Source organism: Sebastes fasciatus, chromosome 13 (genome assembly GCF_043250625.1).
Source record: "Sebastes fasciatus isolate fSebFas1 chromosome 13, fSebFas1.pri, whole genome shotgun sequence".
NCBI classification, from domain to species: Eukaryota; Metazoa; Chordata; class Actinopteri; order Perciformes; family Sebastidae; genus Sebastes; species Sebastes fasciatus.
Window position 1 is genome coordinate 7,971,106 of NC_133807.1, and position 20,033 is coordinate 7,991,138.

The window sequence follows — 20,033 nt, forward strand, 5'->3', positions numbered from 1 at the left end:
TGGCATGCAGAGGCGGGGAGTAAAAGGAGAAAAGAGATGGGAAACGAGAGGGAGGTGATCTTTTTTATCCCCCCTCTCTCCCTTGACAGTATGGAGCGTGAGACTAGCTGAGGGAGAGGAGGAGGAGAGAGTCTGTGAAAATTCAGAGGAAACAATCAAAGAAAAATGTAAACAGCATCGCCAAAAATGCAAGACAAAAGACACAAAACACTCCACCTTCCTGTCCTCAACTCTCCTCTCTCTCTTTCTCTCTGCGGACACTTCTCTGGAATCCTCGGACTGCGGTCGGTTACTAAGCAACCAGGATCCTGTCGAAACTGTGTCAGAGAGAGCGAGAGAGAGAATACCACGCATGATAAAAGTGGCCCTCCTAATCGCTGTAATCAGTCAGGATGTTTATGTCTGACAGTCTTCCACGGTACGCGTGTTGTCAGCATTAATATACACCAACAATTTACTGCACACAGGAATCCTTTCACACTTAGTGTGTGTGACAGGGTCCTTACATTACAGCATGAGGCTGCTGGAATGCTACCGTTTTCTTATTGTCAGTAGTTCCATGAAAAGACTCAAACCAACTAGTCTGCCTCTCAATACTTTCTGACTTCCCTACCATGTCGTGGCGCTAAACTCCAAACCCATTAGTTCTTACTAAAGATGTAAATCTTTACTCAGATGATGTCATAGTGATGTCATCAGGGTTATCTCAGCTTGGGTTTGAGATTTCAAATGAATTACAGAAAGCCTGCGTTACAAAGTGGTGTCTTGAAGGCTCAAAGGTGTGGCCGTTTACCAGGCACGGAGGGTCTAAATAAAGATGCCATTGAGTTGCATTATGGGAATTGTAGGATCCAGTGTTTTTGGAGCTTAAGCCCATAGTAGAGACTAAAAGTCAAGACATCTGAGCTGCTGTCGCTTTAAGTTTGACCATTCAGTTTTTTAATCTGTCTTCCAACTTTATGGATTGTTGGGGTACAGTAGCGCTAAGTAATTTTCTAAAATAGCTGTACTTTTTAACCCTTTAAAAACGGACCTGCTGCTGGCGTCTGCAGGAGATCGTTGTTTACGTGATACTGTTTAAATCGATGACAAATAAAAATCAGAAGAGCTAGAGCATTCATTCTGTTTACAGCAGAAAGCTAAGGCTTCTGTCTTTCACGTAATTGAGTTGTACGCTTGAGATTACGTCATCATCTATCTATCAAAGCGCCTTTACACTCAATTAGCTCATAAATTAGCATATCTCAAAAACTAAAAACCGTGCATAGTTCTAATAACTTATATATATACTAATATTTTGTTTATGTTTGTAAATCTAGAATTCTTTTGGATCAGTACATTTTCTGTGTTTATTTAGTTATAAATTTAGTTATAAATTATTATGGCTTATTGACTTACATAACCTTTTAGCTTAGGTTGTACAGATTTTAGGGATACTAAGTATTTTACGCTACTCCAAGAGATTACATCACAATGAGCAAAAATACCAAAGTAGGCACTGGCGGACCCGTTCTTTTGCCAAAGGGTTAAAAATGAACTACAGTGCCCATGTTTATTGCAATGAGTACATGTCACCCAGTGCAACTACGGTTCATTGATGTGTTTTCAATAGCTTTTGGACAAAAATGGCGCTCTTATGGCACAGATGAGTCAGTAAGGCTTTGGCCTCACAGACATAACTTGTCAGTAGTGTCAAATATTGTTAGTTTTGGTCTTTTGTTCATGATCAGAAAAATATATATCATAAGAGTTATACTTCAAGCAAGAGGTGATATAAACTAGCCAACGTTTGTGTGTGTGAGGGTCTGTGTGGTACCGATTCTAATGCATGTAGAGGAGCCAATAGCTCAAGGTCGAGCTGACGGTTGATCCATTTCAGGCATGTTAGGTAGGTAGCCCCCCCCGGCGTATGTGTGTGTGTGTGTGTGTGAGTCTATACAGGTTTAAGGCCAGGCCCCACCAGATGCAGCTGCTCTATTTAGGGCTCTCTGTATCTCCCTCCTCCCTCTTTCCTCTTTGACACACCATGACACACACACACACACGCTGTACATGCACATGGTGGGACAGATGCCATAGGAAGAGAGAATCTCACCTTGGGATGCCCTGTGTTCAGGTGTGTTGTATGTCAGAGGAATGTTTCAGTCCAGTACATCATGTACACGTTGCAGCGCTGCAGAGAACAAACGCTTTTCTAAAACTGTTCCTGTTCTGTCGCACTGGACTGAAAAAGACTGATCTGATGTGTCTCATTACGCACACAGATATTTGTCACTGTTTTAAAATAGACCTCAGAGAGAAATATAGAATGTAATTTAATCATCATCGATGCTGGTAGTCGATGTGAAGTCGCTCAGAAAACGTTTCACCGTGGAAAAAAAAAGGTGGCATCAACATAGAGGATTAAAAAAGGCAGTGGAATTAAGTGGGAGATGAAAGAGCGCGCAGCAGAGAGACTGTAACGGAGAGAGACAGAGGGAATCCTGGTGTAACTGCGTCACTGCTGCCTCAGCCTCCTCTCGGGGGTGTTGGAGGAGGAGGGATGCAGGGATGGAGAGATGAAAGCGGGAACGAGGAGGAGCGAGTTCAGGGACAGGCTGATTTATGAGTTTCTGTTTCTGAAATCGTGCCGTCTTCAGGGACCTCGCTGAGATGAGCGGATCTGGAGTTCACACACACAGACACACACACACACACTCCGTGACACATGCGGCAACTAGTCATCCTGTTGGCAAAATCCTTAAAGTAGTGATCACAGCAGGGGGGAGGTGGGAGTTTTTTTTATGTTTGAGGTAATGGTAGGGAGTGTGTGACTGTTTTTCTGTGGCAGATGGTGAAATAAATGAACAATCATCCCAATCAAACACGGCTTGGAATCTGGATTGGAAGGACTCCACTGCCACATCGACAATAGTGAGACGGATCACTAGGAGGCGAAGAGGAGGAGAAACAGAGATGGAGTGAACGGAGGAGTTAGGAGAGAGACGAGAGTAAAAAAGAAGAAGGGGAGGAAAAGACAAACATGATGCGGGGGAAGAGCAGATTTTTGGTCGGAGCAGAGAAGTTTTGAGATGAACGGTAGAGGGTAAAAAGGAAGAAAAGGACAGCAGAGGGGGAACAGAGCTCATTAACAGTGTATGGAGTGATGAAGGAAAGAGGACAAACAGCCTCGGATGGTCTGTAGGGCGATGCCAGCAGTTGGAGAAGCTCCCTAACCCAGCAGTACTCTTCATGGCTGCTGCTCGGTTGAAGCAGAAATTAGTACCTCTGAGATTTGCTCGCCAGCGAATCAGTGAGAGGTGTTTGAATAGTGTCTACAAGTGATACAGGATACTACAAATAAGGATGTGTTATATATGAAATCAAGATATGACACATTGTTTGGAGATTCTTCTGAAATTAAATATCGATAAATACTTTAAACCAAAATATTAGAGCATCAAATGTAGCAACATATCTACAAAATAACGTAAGACTCGGAAAATGATAATGTAATCACTTGACGTGCATTCCTAATAGTGTCATTTTATTTTAATTCTTTTCTATCAGGACCAAGAATCTAATGATAATAAAATTGACGTGAATACTACATACAAGCATATACTGTATATAAGAAGTGAACCCATAGGTTTGTGGATTGCTGTTTTGAAGCATCGAGTTCGGCATTTTGGCCATCATCTTCTTGGTTTTTGGCTGTCTCCATCTTCTTGTTGCAACCAGAAATGACATGAAAGGTTGGAGCTAAGTACAACAAAACGCTGAATAAGATATTTTTAGGCACCCAAAAATTTTATAATTGACTTCCATGAAATGAAAACACAGTGTGAAAGGGTTAAAGCTCTACGACGAAAATTCTTGAAACTAGCGATTGAGACCATAAACTCATGTTTACAATGTTTACTGAGGTAATAAATCAAGTGAGAAGTAGGCTCATTTTCTCATAGACTTCTATACAATCAGACTTCTTTGTGTAACCAGAGGAGTCGCCCCCTACTGGCCATTAGAAAGAATGCAAGTTTAAGGCACTTCAGCATTTGCCTCACTTTTCAGACCCACTGTTTACAAGTAGTATGGTGCAGTAGCATTCTCCAAAACCTCAAAAAGTGATGATATATGGAGATTCATAGTGTCATAAGTCATTTATCCAGGAGGTCCGGAACTGAAAATGTTCATATACAACTAATGTGCTTTAGCAATTATGTTTTGCAGGACAAATAACGCCACGACATTATTAGTTATTGATCAACATATTTATATTGAACGCATCTACTCACTGTTCACTGCCAACACAGAATGCTAATATTGAATTTATCTGCAAGGAAAAATGCATTTCCCCTACAATATCCCAACCTGGTCACACTAAAGGGTCATTTCACGTGCAATAAGAATGCTGTTCTTGCTTTAGGCGTGTCATTTGTACTCCATGTAGTCTGTACTGACTGCAATGTAAAGGCATCCGCGTAAGTATGCTACACTCAGAGCTAGCGGCATAGAATGAAAAGTGAGAAAGACTGCTTATTGTGGGTAGTGTCACGCAAAAGAGGCATACGAATAACACGTGAAAAGACAAAAATGCGTTCTCATGACAGATGGAGTGTCCTTGTAATGTCATGCTATTTATACGCCTTCCTGTGAGACCGGGTTGAATATTTGCTCTTAGCAAGTAAAGCATGATTCATGTTTTTATGGTTCAGGCAGATAAAAGCCAGATAAAAGCTCTTGGTTAAGGTTAAGGGAAGATTGTAGATGAATATGGAACAGGTCAATGCTGATTTGGAGCAGGAGACAAGACATGTTGATTCTTTTCATATTTAACAAGGGCCACAATCTTTCCCTAACCTTTACCAAGTGTTGAAGTTGACTAAATCTAACAAGCAGGGCATGAACCCTGACCTCTGTCGTTGAAGTCCTGTGCTTTATTCACCCAACCACTCACCAACCTCCTCCCCATGACTGTTGTGCAGTATTTCGGCCGCTGACAAAGTATATTACGCTGTCAGGCAGGTTTTATAATACCAGCTGGTACTAAGTAATAATATACAAAGCAGATATGGAAAGTGCAAAGGACACTTAAATGGGTATGCTCATCATATCAGGCAAGACAAGTACACACATACACACACACTTGTTTTCATAACGACTGTATGCACACGCACACACACACACTGCTGCCCTGCTGATCGACCCGAGCAGAGAGTGTGATTAGGTTATTACATCTGATGGGATTGAGTTTGCTCTCCTCTAATGAAAGAGGGATGGACCGGTGCATGAAAAACCAGGAGGGGGGGTTCAGAAAAATGGATTTGCAAAAGAGGATGGAAGAAAACGCACATGGAGGGGGAGGCTGAGATGAGGAGAGGGAGGCGAAAGGCTAAGAGGAGTTATGGAGAGCGGATAATGCAGAGAAATGAAGGTGGAAGCAGGAGGATAAAGAGAGGTATAAGGGGTGAAGGGGAGGGTCAAGGATCTGAGGAAGGAGAGAGGGTGTTGAGGAGGGCATAGAGGGAGAGTTAACCTTATTTTCGGTGGTAGGACGTCAATAAGGACGTTTTGACATTAAAATTCCTGCAAATTTTATACTTGATAAATGAAATATGCTATTAGGATTGCAAAGGGTCAGAAAATGTCCAAAGGGAAGTTAAGAATTTGGGGAATTTTTGAATTTCACCATTTTAATAGTGAACTTTTGGGGAAAATACACATACAAAAGTAATGCTATAGGTCTTATGGCATGTTTCGTTTAAAGGTATGCCCATTTAATTGAATTGTAACCACGCACTGCACACTCAGCTGCGCTCTCTTCCATCACATGTACAGATCATTCGCCAGTATTCCATCAAATAGGAAATTCAGAAAAAAAGACAACCCTCTGCATGCTCAGTGCATTCTCCCATCACATGCGCAGCCAGCACTACTGCTCCGTCTGAGCCAAAGGACTGCATGCAAAGTACACACAGTATTTCACTTGTAACATCTTCTGCTAGTTTGTGCTAGCTAGTGTGTGAGATCTAATTTGATTGTGCATGTTAATTGAGGCGTTTTAATGAATCTATTTCCATTCATTACCAGGCCGTGACAGCGACGCTGGTGTTGTTTTCACCTTGTGAGTCTGTGCGTGAGTCATCGTGGCAAAAATGTGCTCCTGGAGACACCTGCTGTAACAGGAACTATACCACAGAGGAGGTTTTGAGTACTTTGCCAGGTGTTTAGTATATTTCTGTGGACAGATTTTGTCACTTTGATAGCGTCACAACCGCGCAAGATGCAGTCACGAAACTTTACAGGTTGTGTAGTCGAGATCAAAACGAAGGTCGAGTTTTAAAAATGGGTGTGGTCTGAGCAAGGGCACAGGAATTAGGGGGGTAGGAAGTGGTGAAGGGGTCATCTCTAGTTCTTTATTGTAAAACATTTCTTTTATAAATTCGTTGTTCACTTTAAACCGTACGTTTGCACACAGCCCGCATTTTTGGCTCAGATTTTACCTTTCCCCATTAGTTAACTACCTAACTCACCATGCAGCCCATTTCACATTGTATTTATTTGACAAATGAATGGATTTTGTTTGGCAAATGAATGGATTATGTCTGTTTATGACATGGTAAATACAGCCTGAGTAGAAAATTTACATCAATTCTTCATAAATTCCAACGGAAAGTTTCCACCTTGAATATTCCTGGAATTTTGCAACCCTATGCACTATTTTTTGTCCCTAAAACTCCAGCAGAGAGTATACAGTAGATGCTTGTATTGGGAGAACAATATGTTTCATACAAGCTGCAGTTATTGCCTCACCCCCTTCTTCTATTTTTTCTTTTCCCACCTTCTCTCCAATCTATCCACAGAGTTACTCTGAGAGCTCCATTAACCCCCAAACCACTTAAAGAACGCACTTCAGTGTTGCAGACAAGTCAGTTTCTTACTCCATCTCTATCGTTATGTGAATGGATGCATAGGTTTGCTTCACCCAAGCATGAAGAGTTAAGTACTGCGCCACTGGTCACTGATCTGAACCTCTCACATTCACACTAATCACCTCTCCTTTAGCTGCAAATTCAGCAGAATGAGGTAAATAAAGCAAAACAGACAGGTTGAAATTTCAGCCGCTTGGCTGAGGAATTTCACCTGACACAGGAGAGCGACAGCCAAATAAAGAGCCACGAGGCTCTGTAAATTGTGACCACTGACTGTGACCAATGCATCTGCACAGAACATTAAAGCTAGACTCCACCAGTAAAGATACTGGTTGTACTGGCTGCCAGGCTTACTGCAAAAAAGAATACAATGAAAGAATGATGCAAAAGTGCAAAGTCATGCCATTAAATGTCATTCAGTTTCTCGGAGCACTTAACTCTTCAAATCAAAAGAAAAATATCGTTGCGTGAACGTGTGGTCAGACAATAAACTTTTTCCTCTTGCCGAAGCAGAGTTTGAGAGCCGCTCGCCAGACGAGACAGGCTAAATATGTAGCTTTATTGCAGAACAAAGAGCGCAGAGCCGCGGAGCAGATAGGGATAAGTTCTGCTTGTGTGCGGAGACTTAACACTGTAGCTCCTCTTTAACACATATGGACAGATAGAGAACCACTGGGAGGATGGAGGAGGGAAGGAGGGAGGATGAAAACAAAGGAGAGGGAGACTTAATTTAATGAAACCAAATTGAGTTTTTGTCATTCTTATTATGCCTGCTGTGGTGGGAGACAACTGGACAATTGTGTCTGCGGTGCCTCGGTGCTCCTTTGTTGTTTACCGTGCCCTCCTTCCTCCCCTTCGCTCGCTCTGCGTGCACCGGCACCGACCTGACAGTTCAACTGGAGTGGGCTTGACACTGTGTGTGCATTGTGGAGTGGGCTTGACACCGTGTGTGTGTGTGTGTGCTGCGGGACCTCTTTCAGTGGGATTCATGCTTGTGTGCATCCGTGTACGCCAAAGGTTGTGTAGGGGAATTGTTGTTGTCTTGCATCAGCAGCCACTTCTGTCTGAATACGCTCGTGTGTGCACACACACAATGGTGCTAAAGCAAAAGGTGCAATGCTGCTGTGCTTTTCACGTCCAATTGGAAAACAAAGGGAACACACACAACCTGCGCAAACCACGCTTCACCCTGAGTGTACTCGTATACAAGCACTATGCATTTTTTTGTATGTGTGTGTGTATGTTCACCGAGTGAATGTGTGTAAGTGTTATCACAGTTCGCTGTAGGTGTGAGACTTTGCTATGACAGAGCGTGGTGCAAATTTAACAGGCTCTCTTACAAATGCTTGATATTGCATTGTGATATTTGTTTACCTTGGGAGGCTGGTATTGTTGCATATTTGCACAGCAGATGCTGAAGATAAACATTAAGTCATTATACAGTCACAAATGTAATTGATGCTCCATATATCTGTCTTTTTTGCAAGCTTTCCATCATCCTCTCCACTCTGTTTCTCCTTAACAGTTTTAATTGCTGCGTGTGCATGACGGTGTATGTCTACTTTTGCTATCTGACGTCTCGATGCAGCATAAAGTAAGTTACTCTTGCCCTTCAGTCAGACACTAAATTGCTCCAGTAGACAGATTTTGTGCCCACTGGTAGAGCACTATGGCTGTACCGGAGGAGCTAAGATATTGATAGATCCATAAACCAAGTCAAGAAAAAGTAGTGTAGGCACTCTGGTCTGGTTGAAGGATGCAAGAAAGGAATGGGAAATGAATTGTCCAACTTTTGCAATTCACTAAAATCTGTGACAAATAAACAAAGGTTGAACTTCCTGCATCTGCTTCACAATTAAGCCAAATGCCAGTAGATGAATAAATAAGTACAACAAATAACTCTGCGGCATGAATATCTTAGTTTCCCAAGAATATAATAACGAACATGTAAAGCATTGCTTATAATGCCAATTTAAAGCTATACTACAAGGAGTTCTGTGTTGATTTTGGCGGCCCCTGTGGACAAAAGCGGTAGTGTTTCCGAGCACCAGAGTCCCTTTAGAAAATTTTACAAGGTGCTCCTGGCCAGAGGAGGAGGAGCAGCTGCTGCAGTCTGTGGAGCTCTCCACCTCACGCCGGAGCTCCGACTGAGGGTTGAAGGTGGCAGCAAAGCCGGATCTGGGTCTATCCGTGGCGGGCTGGTCACAGCTAGAGGCCCCGCTGGAGTCTGAGCTGAAGGAGTTTCTGGTGAATCTGCATGATTTTGTCTCATTTCGCGCTGGATGAATAGCATGAAGAATAACTATATGAAATAGCCAATCTTCTCGCTGATTGTCTCGTTTACTTATGTAGGTCACACAGAGGCATCAGTATTACAATGAGACTGTTTCATAACCAGTTAAAAGTTCCTCACAGTGACTTTAATTGGTGTTTCTAGATTTGGACTGCTGGCCCACCGGTGTTCCTTGACAAAATGTTAGTACACTCTAAAAATCACTGGGTCAAAATTGACCCAAATTTAGTTAATATAGCACCAATGCAACCAGGTTAACTTTACCCTGTACCCATGGTTATAAATCATCCAAGACAATGGGTTGTTTTGACCCTGTGTTAGTGTTATTTTCTATAGAACTGTTGGGCTGGTGGTTGCAAACTGTTCCAATCTACTCTAATCTCTTTTTCAACTCACTGGTTGTTACTGATTTGTCCTTTACATTGTCATATGCACATTGTTTTGTACAACTAGCAAACCATGTTTTACACTGGGTCTAAATAGCCATATTTTAGTTTGGGTAAATAACCCAACAGTAATGTAAAAATATAGCACTAACACTGGGTCAAAACCACCCCTTTGTTCTGGATTAAGTTAACCCAGTATTGCTTCTGACTTACTGGATCAAACATGGTTTTTAGTGAATATGGGGCCCTGTTATATGGACAGGTGATAAATGGTAATATTAAACTCCTCTAGTGCTAGACTTTAATACCCACAATCCCTCACATCCAGGGTGACATGACACAGACCTCATTTGATTTGCTCAGATTGCCGGGGCATAAATCGACCTTAACAAGTGAGACCAGGAGCGTTGTGAGCCGGGCCTGGATGTCTCACTGCCAGAGGAGGAAATCCAACCAAATGTACACTGTATTTGATCGAGCTTATAGCAACATAGGAACAACATAACTGCCCTTATGAGTTTGAGCTTGAGTGTGTGTGAGGCAGAAACCAAACAAAATTTGACAAACGCCAGGATCTTTGTCGCTTTGAGCTCACTTTGAGCTCGCTTTGCAGCGACAGCCCGGCTTGACTTTGAGGACTTACACGTCGATGCTTGTGTGTTTCTACGCACACATACATGTGTGTGTGTGTGTGTGTGTGGGAGAGCTGAAGACAGAAGGGGGCTCAGGAGGTGTTGACTGTGGAGCTTAAAGAGGAATTAGAGAAAGCAGAGCACATGGGGGCACAGAGCAACAAGAGAGAGAGAGAGATATTCTCTGAATATTCAAATCTGTAATGTTAATTCTGCCGCAGATTACTGAATCTTTCATCTCTGAAGGAAGGATCGACCTAACGTCGCTTGACTTAGAGTGTGTGTATGTGTGTGTGTGTATAGTGACAGACTGGCCCAGGGCATTTTCCACCTGATTGAAGATGTGTTTTGTATTAATACTCACAGCAACACGATTGTAACAAAATTATCGACAATGTTTTATTGCCCCCCGAGGGCACAACACATGTTTAACACCGCTGTAATGGCTGAATACACGTCTAACTCATTTGTACCCCGGTTACTTACGACACAAGCAACAGCCGTTTATGCCTCAGAGCTGTTGTTGCTTCTGCAGAATTATTGAATAAAATGCAACGCTCCCTTTGTGGCTGCTGCTGCCCCGTCAACATACCACAAGTCCTCTGTTTTACATCCTGTACCCTCCAAAAATGTTAACGACTCAGATGCCCCCTTGTTTATTTCTCCCTCTCGTTCTTTTTTAAATGTGTCTCCGGAGGATAAGCAGCATTCTTTCTGCCTCCCACAGTAGCCGCGCTGCTTCTGTTGACTTGGATATCCAGCTGCTGCATACCATAGCAGTGGGAGCTGGACGCATTGGCAGAGAGAGACCATCTTTTTCCAGAAATATAGCAGACCCCGCTTCCCTCAGTATCACAATATTAGCACATCAAATTGTGAGAAGCAGGAGATATACATACATATAGGTGGAAGCGGTATTCAGATCCTTTACTTAAAGCTGCAGTGAGTAGAAACGGAGCAAATATGATTTAAAAAAAAGTTATTTTTATAAAATGGTCACTATATCCCGACAAAAAATCACGTATCTCTAAAAAGTGAGCACAGAAAACCAGCTCTGTTTTCAGCTTAGTGGCGGTGCATTTTCCAGCTGAGCCAAGAGGCTTTTTAAAGGGATCTATTGGCAGAAATGGAATATAATATTAGTAAGTATGATTTCTTTACTATAAGATCACTTCAAAATAAGAGTCATCGGATATTCGTTATCTTAGAATGAGCTGTTTATATCTACATAGGGAGCGGATCCTCTTCACGGAGTCCGCCATGTTGCACCGCCATATTTCTACAATAGCCCAGAACGGACAAACCAAACGCAGTTAACTTTTCCTGCTTGGGCCGGAGTCGATAATGTAACTCGCTGCCGCCGCTCTCTCTCTCTCTCTCTTGCTTCACCACTCACTTCCCACGTACACACACACACTCTACGCAGTTGCTCTGCTCCAAATGAACTACGCTACTCTTACAACTGGCTCTAGATAAGATCATTCACGTCGACCACATCTGGAGATACGTGGTTTGCAATGGACAGGAAGCGGATGAAAAACTGTAATGTGTAAAGTAACTAAAGCTGTCAGACAAATGTAGTGGAGTAAAAAGTAGAATAATTGTCTCTGAGATGTAGCGTATTAGAAGTAGAAAGAGCATAAAATGGAAATACTCAAGTAAAGTACCTCAAGTGTGTACTTAAGTACAGTACTTGAGTAGTGTACTTAATTGCATTCCACCACTGCATGTAAGTAGTGTGAGTATATGATATTATGATGGTTTCATGCTCAGATGGGCATTGTAGCCCTGGAAAGACATGGTCTGCATATAAAATACCTTAAATATTGATCTACATATCTCATATTTCAGGAGATCCATATCGGTAACTCTCCTCCCGGTGGACGGAGGGAAGTCCTTTGTCAGCAGGGAGAATAAAGACGTGACATTTTGGCAGAGCACATTGCACACCTGTCAGGTTTGGTTAATTAAGCGGTCTGACATAACCAAAATGTCAGACCGCTTGACTGCGTTGGCAGCCGGGGCTCAGGAAATCCTCTGTCAGACGTGCAAATGGGCCGTTGTACAGATCGTGTGCTGGAGGGAGCAGAGGAAAAGAAAATAGGCTATTTTTATGTTCCATTTTTTTTGTTGTAAAATGCAGAAAACTGCTTTGTCGATCGCCACTGCAGACTGATCGATTGACATTTCTGTTTTTCTTTGGCTGTTTTAAATTCTCTTAAAATGAAAAAGAACATAAACAACAGATGTTGTTCTCTCCAGTTGTCAATAGTTGATATGATAAATAGCCTCAAACCCACTCCATCCATATCCTGAAGGTTGTATCAACATCTGCTGGATGTAGGAAGCCTCATGTATGTATTCAGATGAGAGTCCTCTTTGACATAGCCGTTGTGTCGCACATGAGCACTCATTACCCTGAAATGTGTGTGTGCAATACTTAGTCTTGATTGCCTGATTGCTTTTTGAATTGCTTTTTATTCACATCTTGTGATGTTGTTGCAAAGCTACAGTTACAATACATTTACTGAGATGCATTTTCCTCTACTTTATATGCATGCAATAATGTCATTAACATTTGCTATTCGTTTTTTAACGAATGTCAAATGACAAATTGTAAACTTAAACTTAAATTGGGACTTGTTTATATGACATGTTGCATTGAATTTTCAATGCGGAGTTGCGTAACATTGTACATTTTATGTCCATTACTGATCACAGGGAAGGTAAATTGTTCCCGTCTCGTGGCTTTCTCGTTGTTTTCTTGCCGTAGACATGTTTAGTCTAAAAAGTCCAAGGTGTGCTGTGCATCATTACCTTTTGACATCTACAGTAAGCAAAGTATTCAGCACAGGAGACTGGAAAATCTGTTGTGTAGGATGAATTAAAGGTTATAGCCGCCGCTATAGGAGACCACAATTACTCTTAACAGCCACTGGAGAAAAAAAAAAGTTTACGGTCCAACTTTTTTCGCTGATACAAACTTCTGTCTTGGCCCCCGATCACAGCAGAGAGTCCCGATTGTCCATAATTTGCCTACAATGTACATATTCCTGCTTTTGTGTGTGTTTTGTGAGTTTGTATATACAATATGTCTGTGTGTGAGTAATGTAGAAGACAGTGGTCACCATTTGTTTTTCTGCTTCAACTCCCATTCTAATTAGAACAGTACTTCACCCTGGGAATAATTCAATAACACAACTCGTGTGTGTGTGTGTGTGTGTGTGTGTGTGTGTGTGTGTGTGTGTGTTTGTTTCTGGGACGAAAGCCAAAGTTAAGTAGAATAACAGCAGCATCAGTGACTCTTTTTCTAGTTGAGGAGACATGATTTAAAGTTATTTCCTGCTCATGTTCCATTCTCCAGTCGCTCCGTCTAGCACTCATACTCTCTTACTTGTTTGTTATTTTTTCTCATTATGATAAAGGGATATCTTTATTGCAGCTGCTGACGCTCTGTGATATATTGTCCATATGTATTTTATTATTCAACTTGTGTTTTTATACACTAGGTTTGATTTATGGTATCGCATCATGCCGCAACATGTTGTCGGCGCTGCTACGATGGATTTATGAATTGGTTGAGTCAGTAAGAGCGCAGCTACACACTGATCCACTATGTGTTCATCATGATGAGTGCAAACATGGCTGTACAGGGTAATCTTAATCTTAATCAGATAGACGAAAGTTAGGATTTTAGAGCTAACTAAGGCTGACTTTCAGATTTGTCATCTTTCATTTAGTCGATAAAAACAAGGGTGTAGTTTTAGTTGCCATCCATGTTGCTGCACTCAAAGCACGTCGAATGAATCCTTAAACAAACCCAGACTGATTAAAACTCCCCCCATTCAAATGTCTGTCTACGCAGTGAGGCATCGATGTGGCCACGCTGTTGAGACTCCTTTCCCTATAGATGGATTATATGTTAAGCTCTTTTAACAGAAACTAAACTGAAGTAAAGGAAAGAAAAATCCACCGCTGACGCTGCCCCCTCTGTAACTTACTGCTTTTGTCCTAAATAGATAATCTCACTGGGGAGTCCAAAAAGGATAAAGAAAGGATAACACAAGAAAAAGGAAATCAACAAAAGATTACTCACAAGTGCTATTTTAGTTCCGTCAGGAGGTGACATCTGACATTTTTATACCCTTGCTTCGTCCTTGTGGCGAGAAAGTAGGACTCGGGAGGTTTTTCTCACAAAGCAAATCTTGAGACGTACCTAAGAGTACTTAGTGTCATACTTGTCTTTTCTTTTTAGGTCTGAATTGTGTAGGATTATAAAAATCCCCATTCGCTAGTTGTGATCTTTTCTCCGGGATTTACTTCCCGTCATTGATCAATACTAGCTAATATTGCATCATTTGCACCAGGATGTACAGTAGACATGGAGCCAATAAAATGTTTATTTGTGAGAAAAGGCCTGTAAACAGATGAACAGCCAGTCCCACTGGGTCATCATTAGTCCCATTATGTGCATTAGGCTCGCACAAAACTTCCTACTGGCATCCGGTGTTTGTTTACTCGCATGCTCTTCTGATGCATCATAGTCGATCTTCCTTCTGGGATTTTAGCTCTTCCTATGTATGCTTATACATCTCTCACATATCTCATTATATCATTGGCTTTTTATGGACTCGCAACATCATAGCTCTCCTCACTCTGCAACAGGTCAACAGGCCCATTTGATCCATGTTGCTCCTGTGTGTGGCTTGCACCTGATCACGCCTGTCGTGGATGCACCTGTGGTCAGCAATCTGTCCCCAGCCTCGATGATGCAACATGAACATCATTAAAAAGAGAACATTTTGTTTGCATTTTCAACAGCATCGGATTGTTTTAGTGGTTGTTTTATTCTGTGAAGTTCATTGCATGTATAAGATACATCCAACTGTGTTTTGGCCTTAACCTCTTCCTGCACGTGGTTCGAGCACGTATCCATGCTGGTGATCCTGCTCAACTGCGTGACTCTGGGGATGTTCCAGCCCTGTGAAGACGTCGCCTGTCAGTCAGATTGGTGCCGCATCCTGCAGGTCAGTGTGACGCCCTCGCCCTTATAACCGGGCTCCCATTAGCACATTATCTTACACGGCATGTTTTGTGAGCTTTCTCTCCATGAAAACACATGACTCAGAGCCTCCTATATGAGGCTTGTGTCGGGCCAGGTGCAACGTGGGCACTAAACGTGTTTCCATACGGTAAATAATGGCATGGGAGCAGGTGTTGCTTACCTTGGTGATATAACATAAGCACGTCTCACTGTAAAAGCCCTGTGCCATGTTTTGAATGTGTGGAAAATTCAAAGGCAACATCCCTCATAGGGCCAAATGTAAAGGACGTACACGGCTATTGAATTACAGATAAAATGTTTATTTTACACCAGGGATTGCTTTAAGTTGCTGCGAAGTGACAGTAACAATATTAATAAGTCCGATTTGTAAACGAATGGTAATGAAAACTTCTTCCATTCTGTTTCTTGTCTCATTTGTTTCAACATGCTCTCACTGTAGAGCGATGTTGATTCTTGGCGAGCTGAGTTGTTCTCATTATACTCAAATACAGACGTTCTTTTTTTCTTTTTTTTTTGCTGTGGTAGATGTCTAATTAATAGAGACACAGCCATAACCATGCTAAGCCAGAGCTATTCCCTGCTGGGATGAAACTAACTAATGGAGACAGGAGTGTTCTTCTCAGACAACCTCCACTGGCACTTCCACAGCTTCTTGCCGACTCCATGCTGATGAGGAAACGTAAAACAAGAACCTGATGTCTTTCTGCTGAGAAGAAGTAAATTCCCTCTTGTTCGTGTTGTTGTAATTCTATCTGCGTGTGTTTGTTTTTCTCGCCGTGTTTCTTCAGGTATTGGACGACTGCATCTTCGCTTTCTTCGCTGTGGAAATGGTCATCAAGATGGTGGCCCTGGGAATTTTTGGCCCCAATTGTTACCTTGGCGACAAGTGGAACCAGCTCGACTTCGTCATCGTCATGGCAGGGTCAGTATCCCGCAGTGCTTTTTGCTCATGCCGACAAATTGCTCAATTTTCTCTGTCATCTGCAGCTAGACAATAGCAGCCTGCTTAGAATATAATAACATTTTGCTGAATACGAAATAAAAAGCGATCTCACACAAGGAAGCATGCACACATACGCACAGCCTCCTCACAGTTCACGCTTGATACAGACGCACGTGTTTAATGTCTGTGGGTGTGTTCATGTATCTCTTTGTCTTTATAATATCCTGTTATTATAGAATAGAAGGGTCCCTTATATACTGTAGGTGTGCTGTGTTTTCTGTCTCTGTTCCACCCCATCCATGGGGAATAAGGGTGCAGTGATATGGATTATATATCCACATCAGGCGTTATTACACTAGAATGCTGCAGTCGAACCATTTAGACACAAATTCAGGGAAATACCGGAAGTAAACAAGTCGCCATTACTCCTCTGCTCCCTACAACACGCACACGTTTGAATGCAAGCTGTCCTAGGAAGTGTACATTTTTCTACTTTTACCTTTACTTTCCATGTAACATTACTCTTGACAAGGATGTCAAGGTGTTCGGGAAGAACCTGAACAGTTCTCAGCTGCCTAACGTTAGACTAACATGGTGAATCAAGCAACGTCAGCCAAGTTAACACTGACTCTCAGCCGAATACATCGTGGTTGCTCGCAGCTGTGTCCACGCAAAAGCCTTTAATTTGACTTTAATCCATTTTATTTATGCCGACCATTTACGGAAGTTACTAAGAGCAACCATGGATGCATTCGGCTGAAAGTCACCAGTTAATACTGTCAGCAAACAGTAGAGTCACTACGACTTGTCTCTGCAGTTATGGCGGCGCTGCTAGATCGCAGTCACCGGATTTGTGTATTGTAAATTGTCTTTAATGGCATCATACCATCAGGGTGAAAACACCAGTCAGTTAATCTCTACTTCCTCAGACATGAAAGATATTCAGTTGAATATTTACCAATCTGAGCAGCCTGAAAATGCACCTATCAGTAATCAAGACTTCAGAGACTGCAGGAGTACATGCTGCACTCCCAGACTAGACGCTGCGGCCACTATATAGTCTGAGGCGAGGGCAGGACCCAATCAGCAGCAGACATTCCTTTAGATACTCCCACGCTCCGAGGGCAGAGCCAGTATGTAATTAAATGTCATATGTACAGTAATTATGTGGGTAGCTGCCATTATAAGCATTCATTTATTTTTGGCGTTCTCAGTTTTCTTGTTGTTGCTTTGTGTCTGTATATCTGTGAGTACATAACATGAAGTAAAACTCTCTCTTCCTGCCTTTCACCGTGTCTTCAGGGTGATGGAGTATTCTCTGGATGGCCATAACGCCAGTCTGTCAGCCATCCGTACCGTCCGAGTGCTCAGGCCACTGCGGGCCATCAACAGAGTACCAAGTAAGTCCATGTTTGAACCTTTTGCAGCTTTTTCCATCAGGACTGCCCGGTTGGATTACCTTCCTCGATTAGCGATGAGCACAATTTATCCACTTGCGGTCATATGCTCTTTTGCTAACAGTTTGGCACACCACAGTGATCCACTGAACTTGCTAGCCAATTAGCTGGTAGGACAGAAACTTGTCCATGAAGAGGTTTGAAAAGGAGGATAAAAGCATTTTCATATGTTGTCTATACTCATAAATAGGGACGGGACGATTTTGCGATAAAAAAACACTCACAATAAGTTGATCATGGTGAATTTCCTTTATTGGGATAATTGTGAATATCGTCACGAGTGGCTTGAAAAAGCTGTCGATCTTGCTATTATCAGAGCCTGACTTTAAAGAATACAGGTATTATCATGGAAAAAAGAACAGAATTGTACAATGTTGCTTTTTAATTTATTTGTTCATCCTTTATTTATGCAGGGGGGCCTTATGATTTATGATTACCTTATTTAAGATCATTTGATTTCTTTGTTTTTCACTAAAGATTATGTTCACTAAAAATAGATGAAAATATATATCCTATCTGTGGTGCAATAAAAATATTAGTTTCTGATTATGATTATCGGGTTAATATCATATTTATATCATACCATTTTGGCCAGGATAATAATGAAATTAAATTTGTATTCCTTGTCCCATGCCTACTCATAAATACTAAACATATAAAAATGCTTATATATATATAATTTTTTGAGAGCAACTCTGCATAATTAGTGTTTCTCTTCCCTGTACTGACTATATTTTATTGTAATAAACACAGGCAGTTCAACTTGTGTACATTTTACTAGGGCTGTCAATCGATTAAAATATATATATATATTCTGAATCGCACAATTTTTATCTGTTCAAAAGGTACCTTAAAGGGAGATTTGTCAAGTATTTAATACTCTTATCAACGTGGAAGTGGGCAAATATGCTTGCTTTAAGCAAATGTATGTATATGTCTATTATTTGAAATCAATTAACAACACAAAACAATGACAAATATTGTCCAGAAACCCTCACAGGTATTGCATTTGGCATAAAAAATATGCTCAAATCATAACATGGCAAACTCAAGCCCAACAGGCTAAAAATTTGCAAGTTGCGCTAATGTGGTTAAGAAATTAGTGGCGTTAAAACAAATTAACCCTAACCCAAATTTGCGTTAACGCATTATCGCGTTAACTTTGACAGTACTACATTATACATCATGTTACATTTCTATTTTTCCACCATCCTACACCAAACGCCCTGAGGTGTATGCATTTCACCTGTGATCACTGTGTTGCTGTGCTGTGTAATGTCAGCCACCTGTTATCATTCAACAAGTTTGCTCTGAGCGCTACGAAACCAAAACCACATGGGAAAAAAAAGTAATATTTCGGTGTCTGTATCCTCGCTACTTAACGGCGAGTTGACCGATGATCCAGGACTCGATGTTTGCTTTAGTCTCGCTTCCAGAGGTCCCAGTGCCGAGCGAGAACTTGCACATAGTTTGTCATTTTCCTAAAAGCTCTGTGACAGAGGTGGCCATGAATCTACGGCTAAAGAGGATCGCTAGACAATGGTGTCATAACAACGTACGAGATTATTAACCAGCATACATTAGGCAGGCGGCCAAGGCTGTTTTTCAGGTTGACTCTGCCAGTGTCAGTAGCCATTGTGTTCAATACACCTCTCTTAAACAGGTATATACACTTGGTAGTTTTACAGATTACATTTTATTGTTCATAAAACACAATTTATTAAAAAAAAAATCAATTCTTGCAACTTTGGAGACCTATGAGAGTATTATTGGAGCGCGGTAGGTGTTTGTGCTACATTGACTAAGTATGTTGTCACATTTATACGTAGATGCCTGCGTGCTGTCTGGCTGCAGCAAGCTAAAAGACTTTGTGTGTGCGTGTGCGTATGCGTGTGTGCGTGAGAACGATGACCCCACTTCCCAGAATAAGCCAGTGGTTAGCATGTGACACAGCGTGACCCAAGATTCTCCCACGTAAATGATGACGTTATATGTTTGTACAAGTGTGTGTGTGTGTGTGTTTCAGTGTGTGTGTGTTGGTGCTTTGGGCACCGCATATAACCCAAACACATCATAAAGCATGGCAGGTTGTCTGTTTCTCTCAAGCTATCATCACAAACAGTCTCACAGACAGGGACACGCGCACACATTCGCTTCATTGTTCTACCTCTGCGAGGTTAACATTAACCTTAACCTTATCGCGAAGCTAACAGTAGCCCCGAGAAACGCTCTTTACAGCCACGGAACAAGGTGAAGTGAAACTTATATTATTGTAACAAGTTTCCAGTTGCTCCCTGAAGGGGTCTGACACAGGGAGGTAGATGGAGAGAATTACAATGAGAGGCA

General features: G+C 41.8%; 1 protein-coding gene across 7 annotated transcripts in view; it reads left to right on the forward strand.

The window, feature by feature from the left end:
* The window catches only part of cacna1ha (calcium channel, voltage-dependent, T type, alpha 1H subunit a), a 158,886-nt gene that overhangs the window by 67,098 nt on the left and 71,755 nt on the right, over positions 1-20,033 (forward strand). For all 7 annotated transcript variants that reach the window (XM_074655233.1, XM_074655235.1, XM_074655238.1 and 4 more), the window contains exons 3-5: positions 15,137-15,249; positions 16,076-16,209; positions 17,533-17,630. In XM_074655233.1, the coding sequence (XP_074511334.1) occupies positions 15,137-15,249; positions 16,076-16,209; positions 17,533-17,630 (345 nt within the window). The remainder of the gene's footprint in view (positions 1-15,136; positions 15,250-16,075; positions 16,210-17,532; positions 17,631-20,033) is intronic.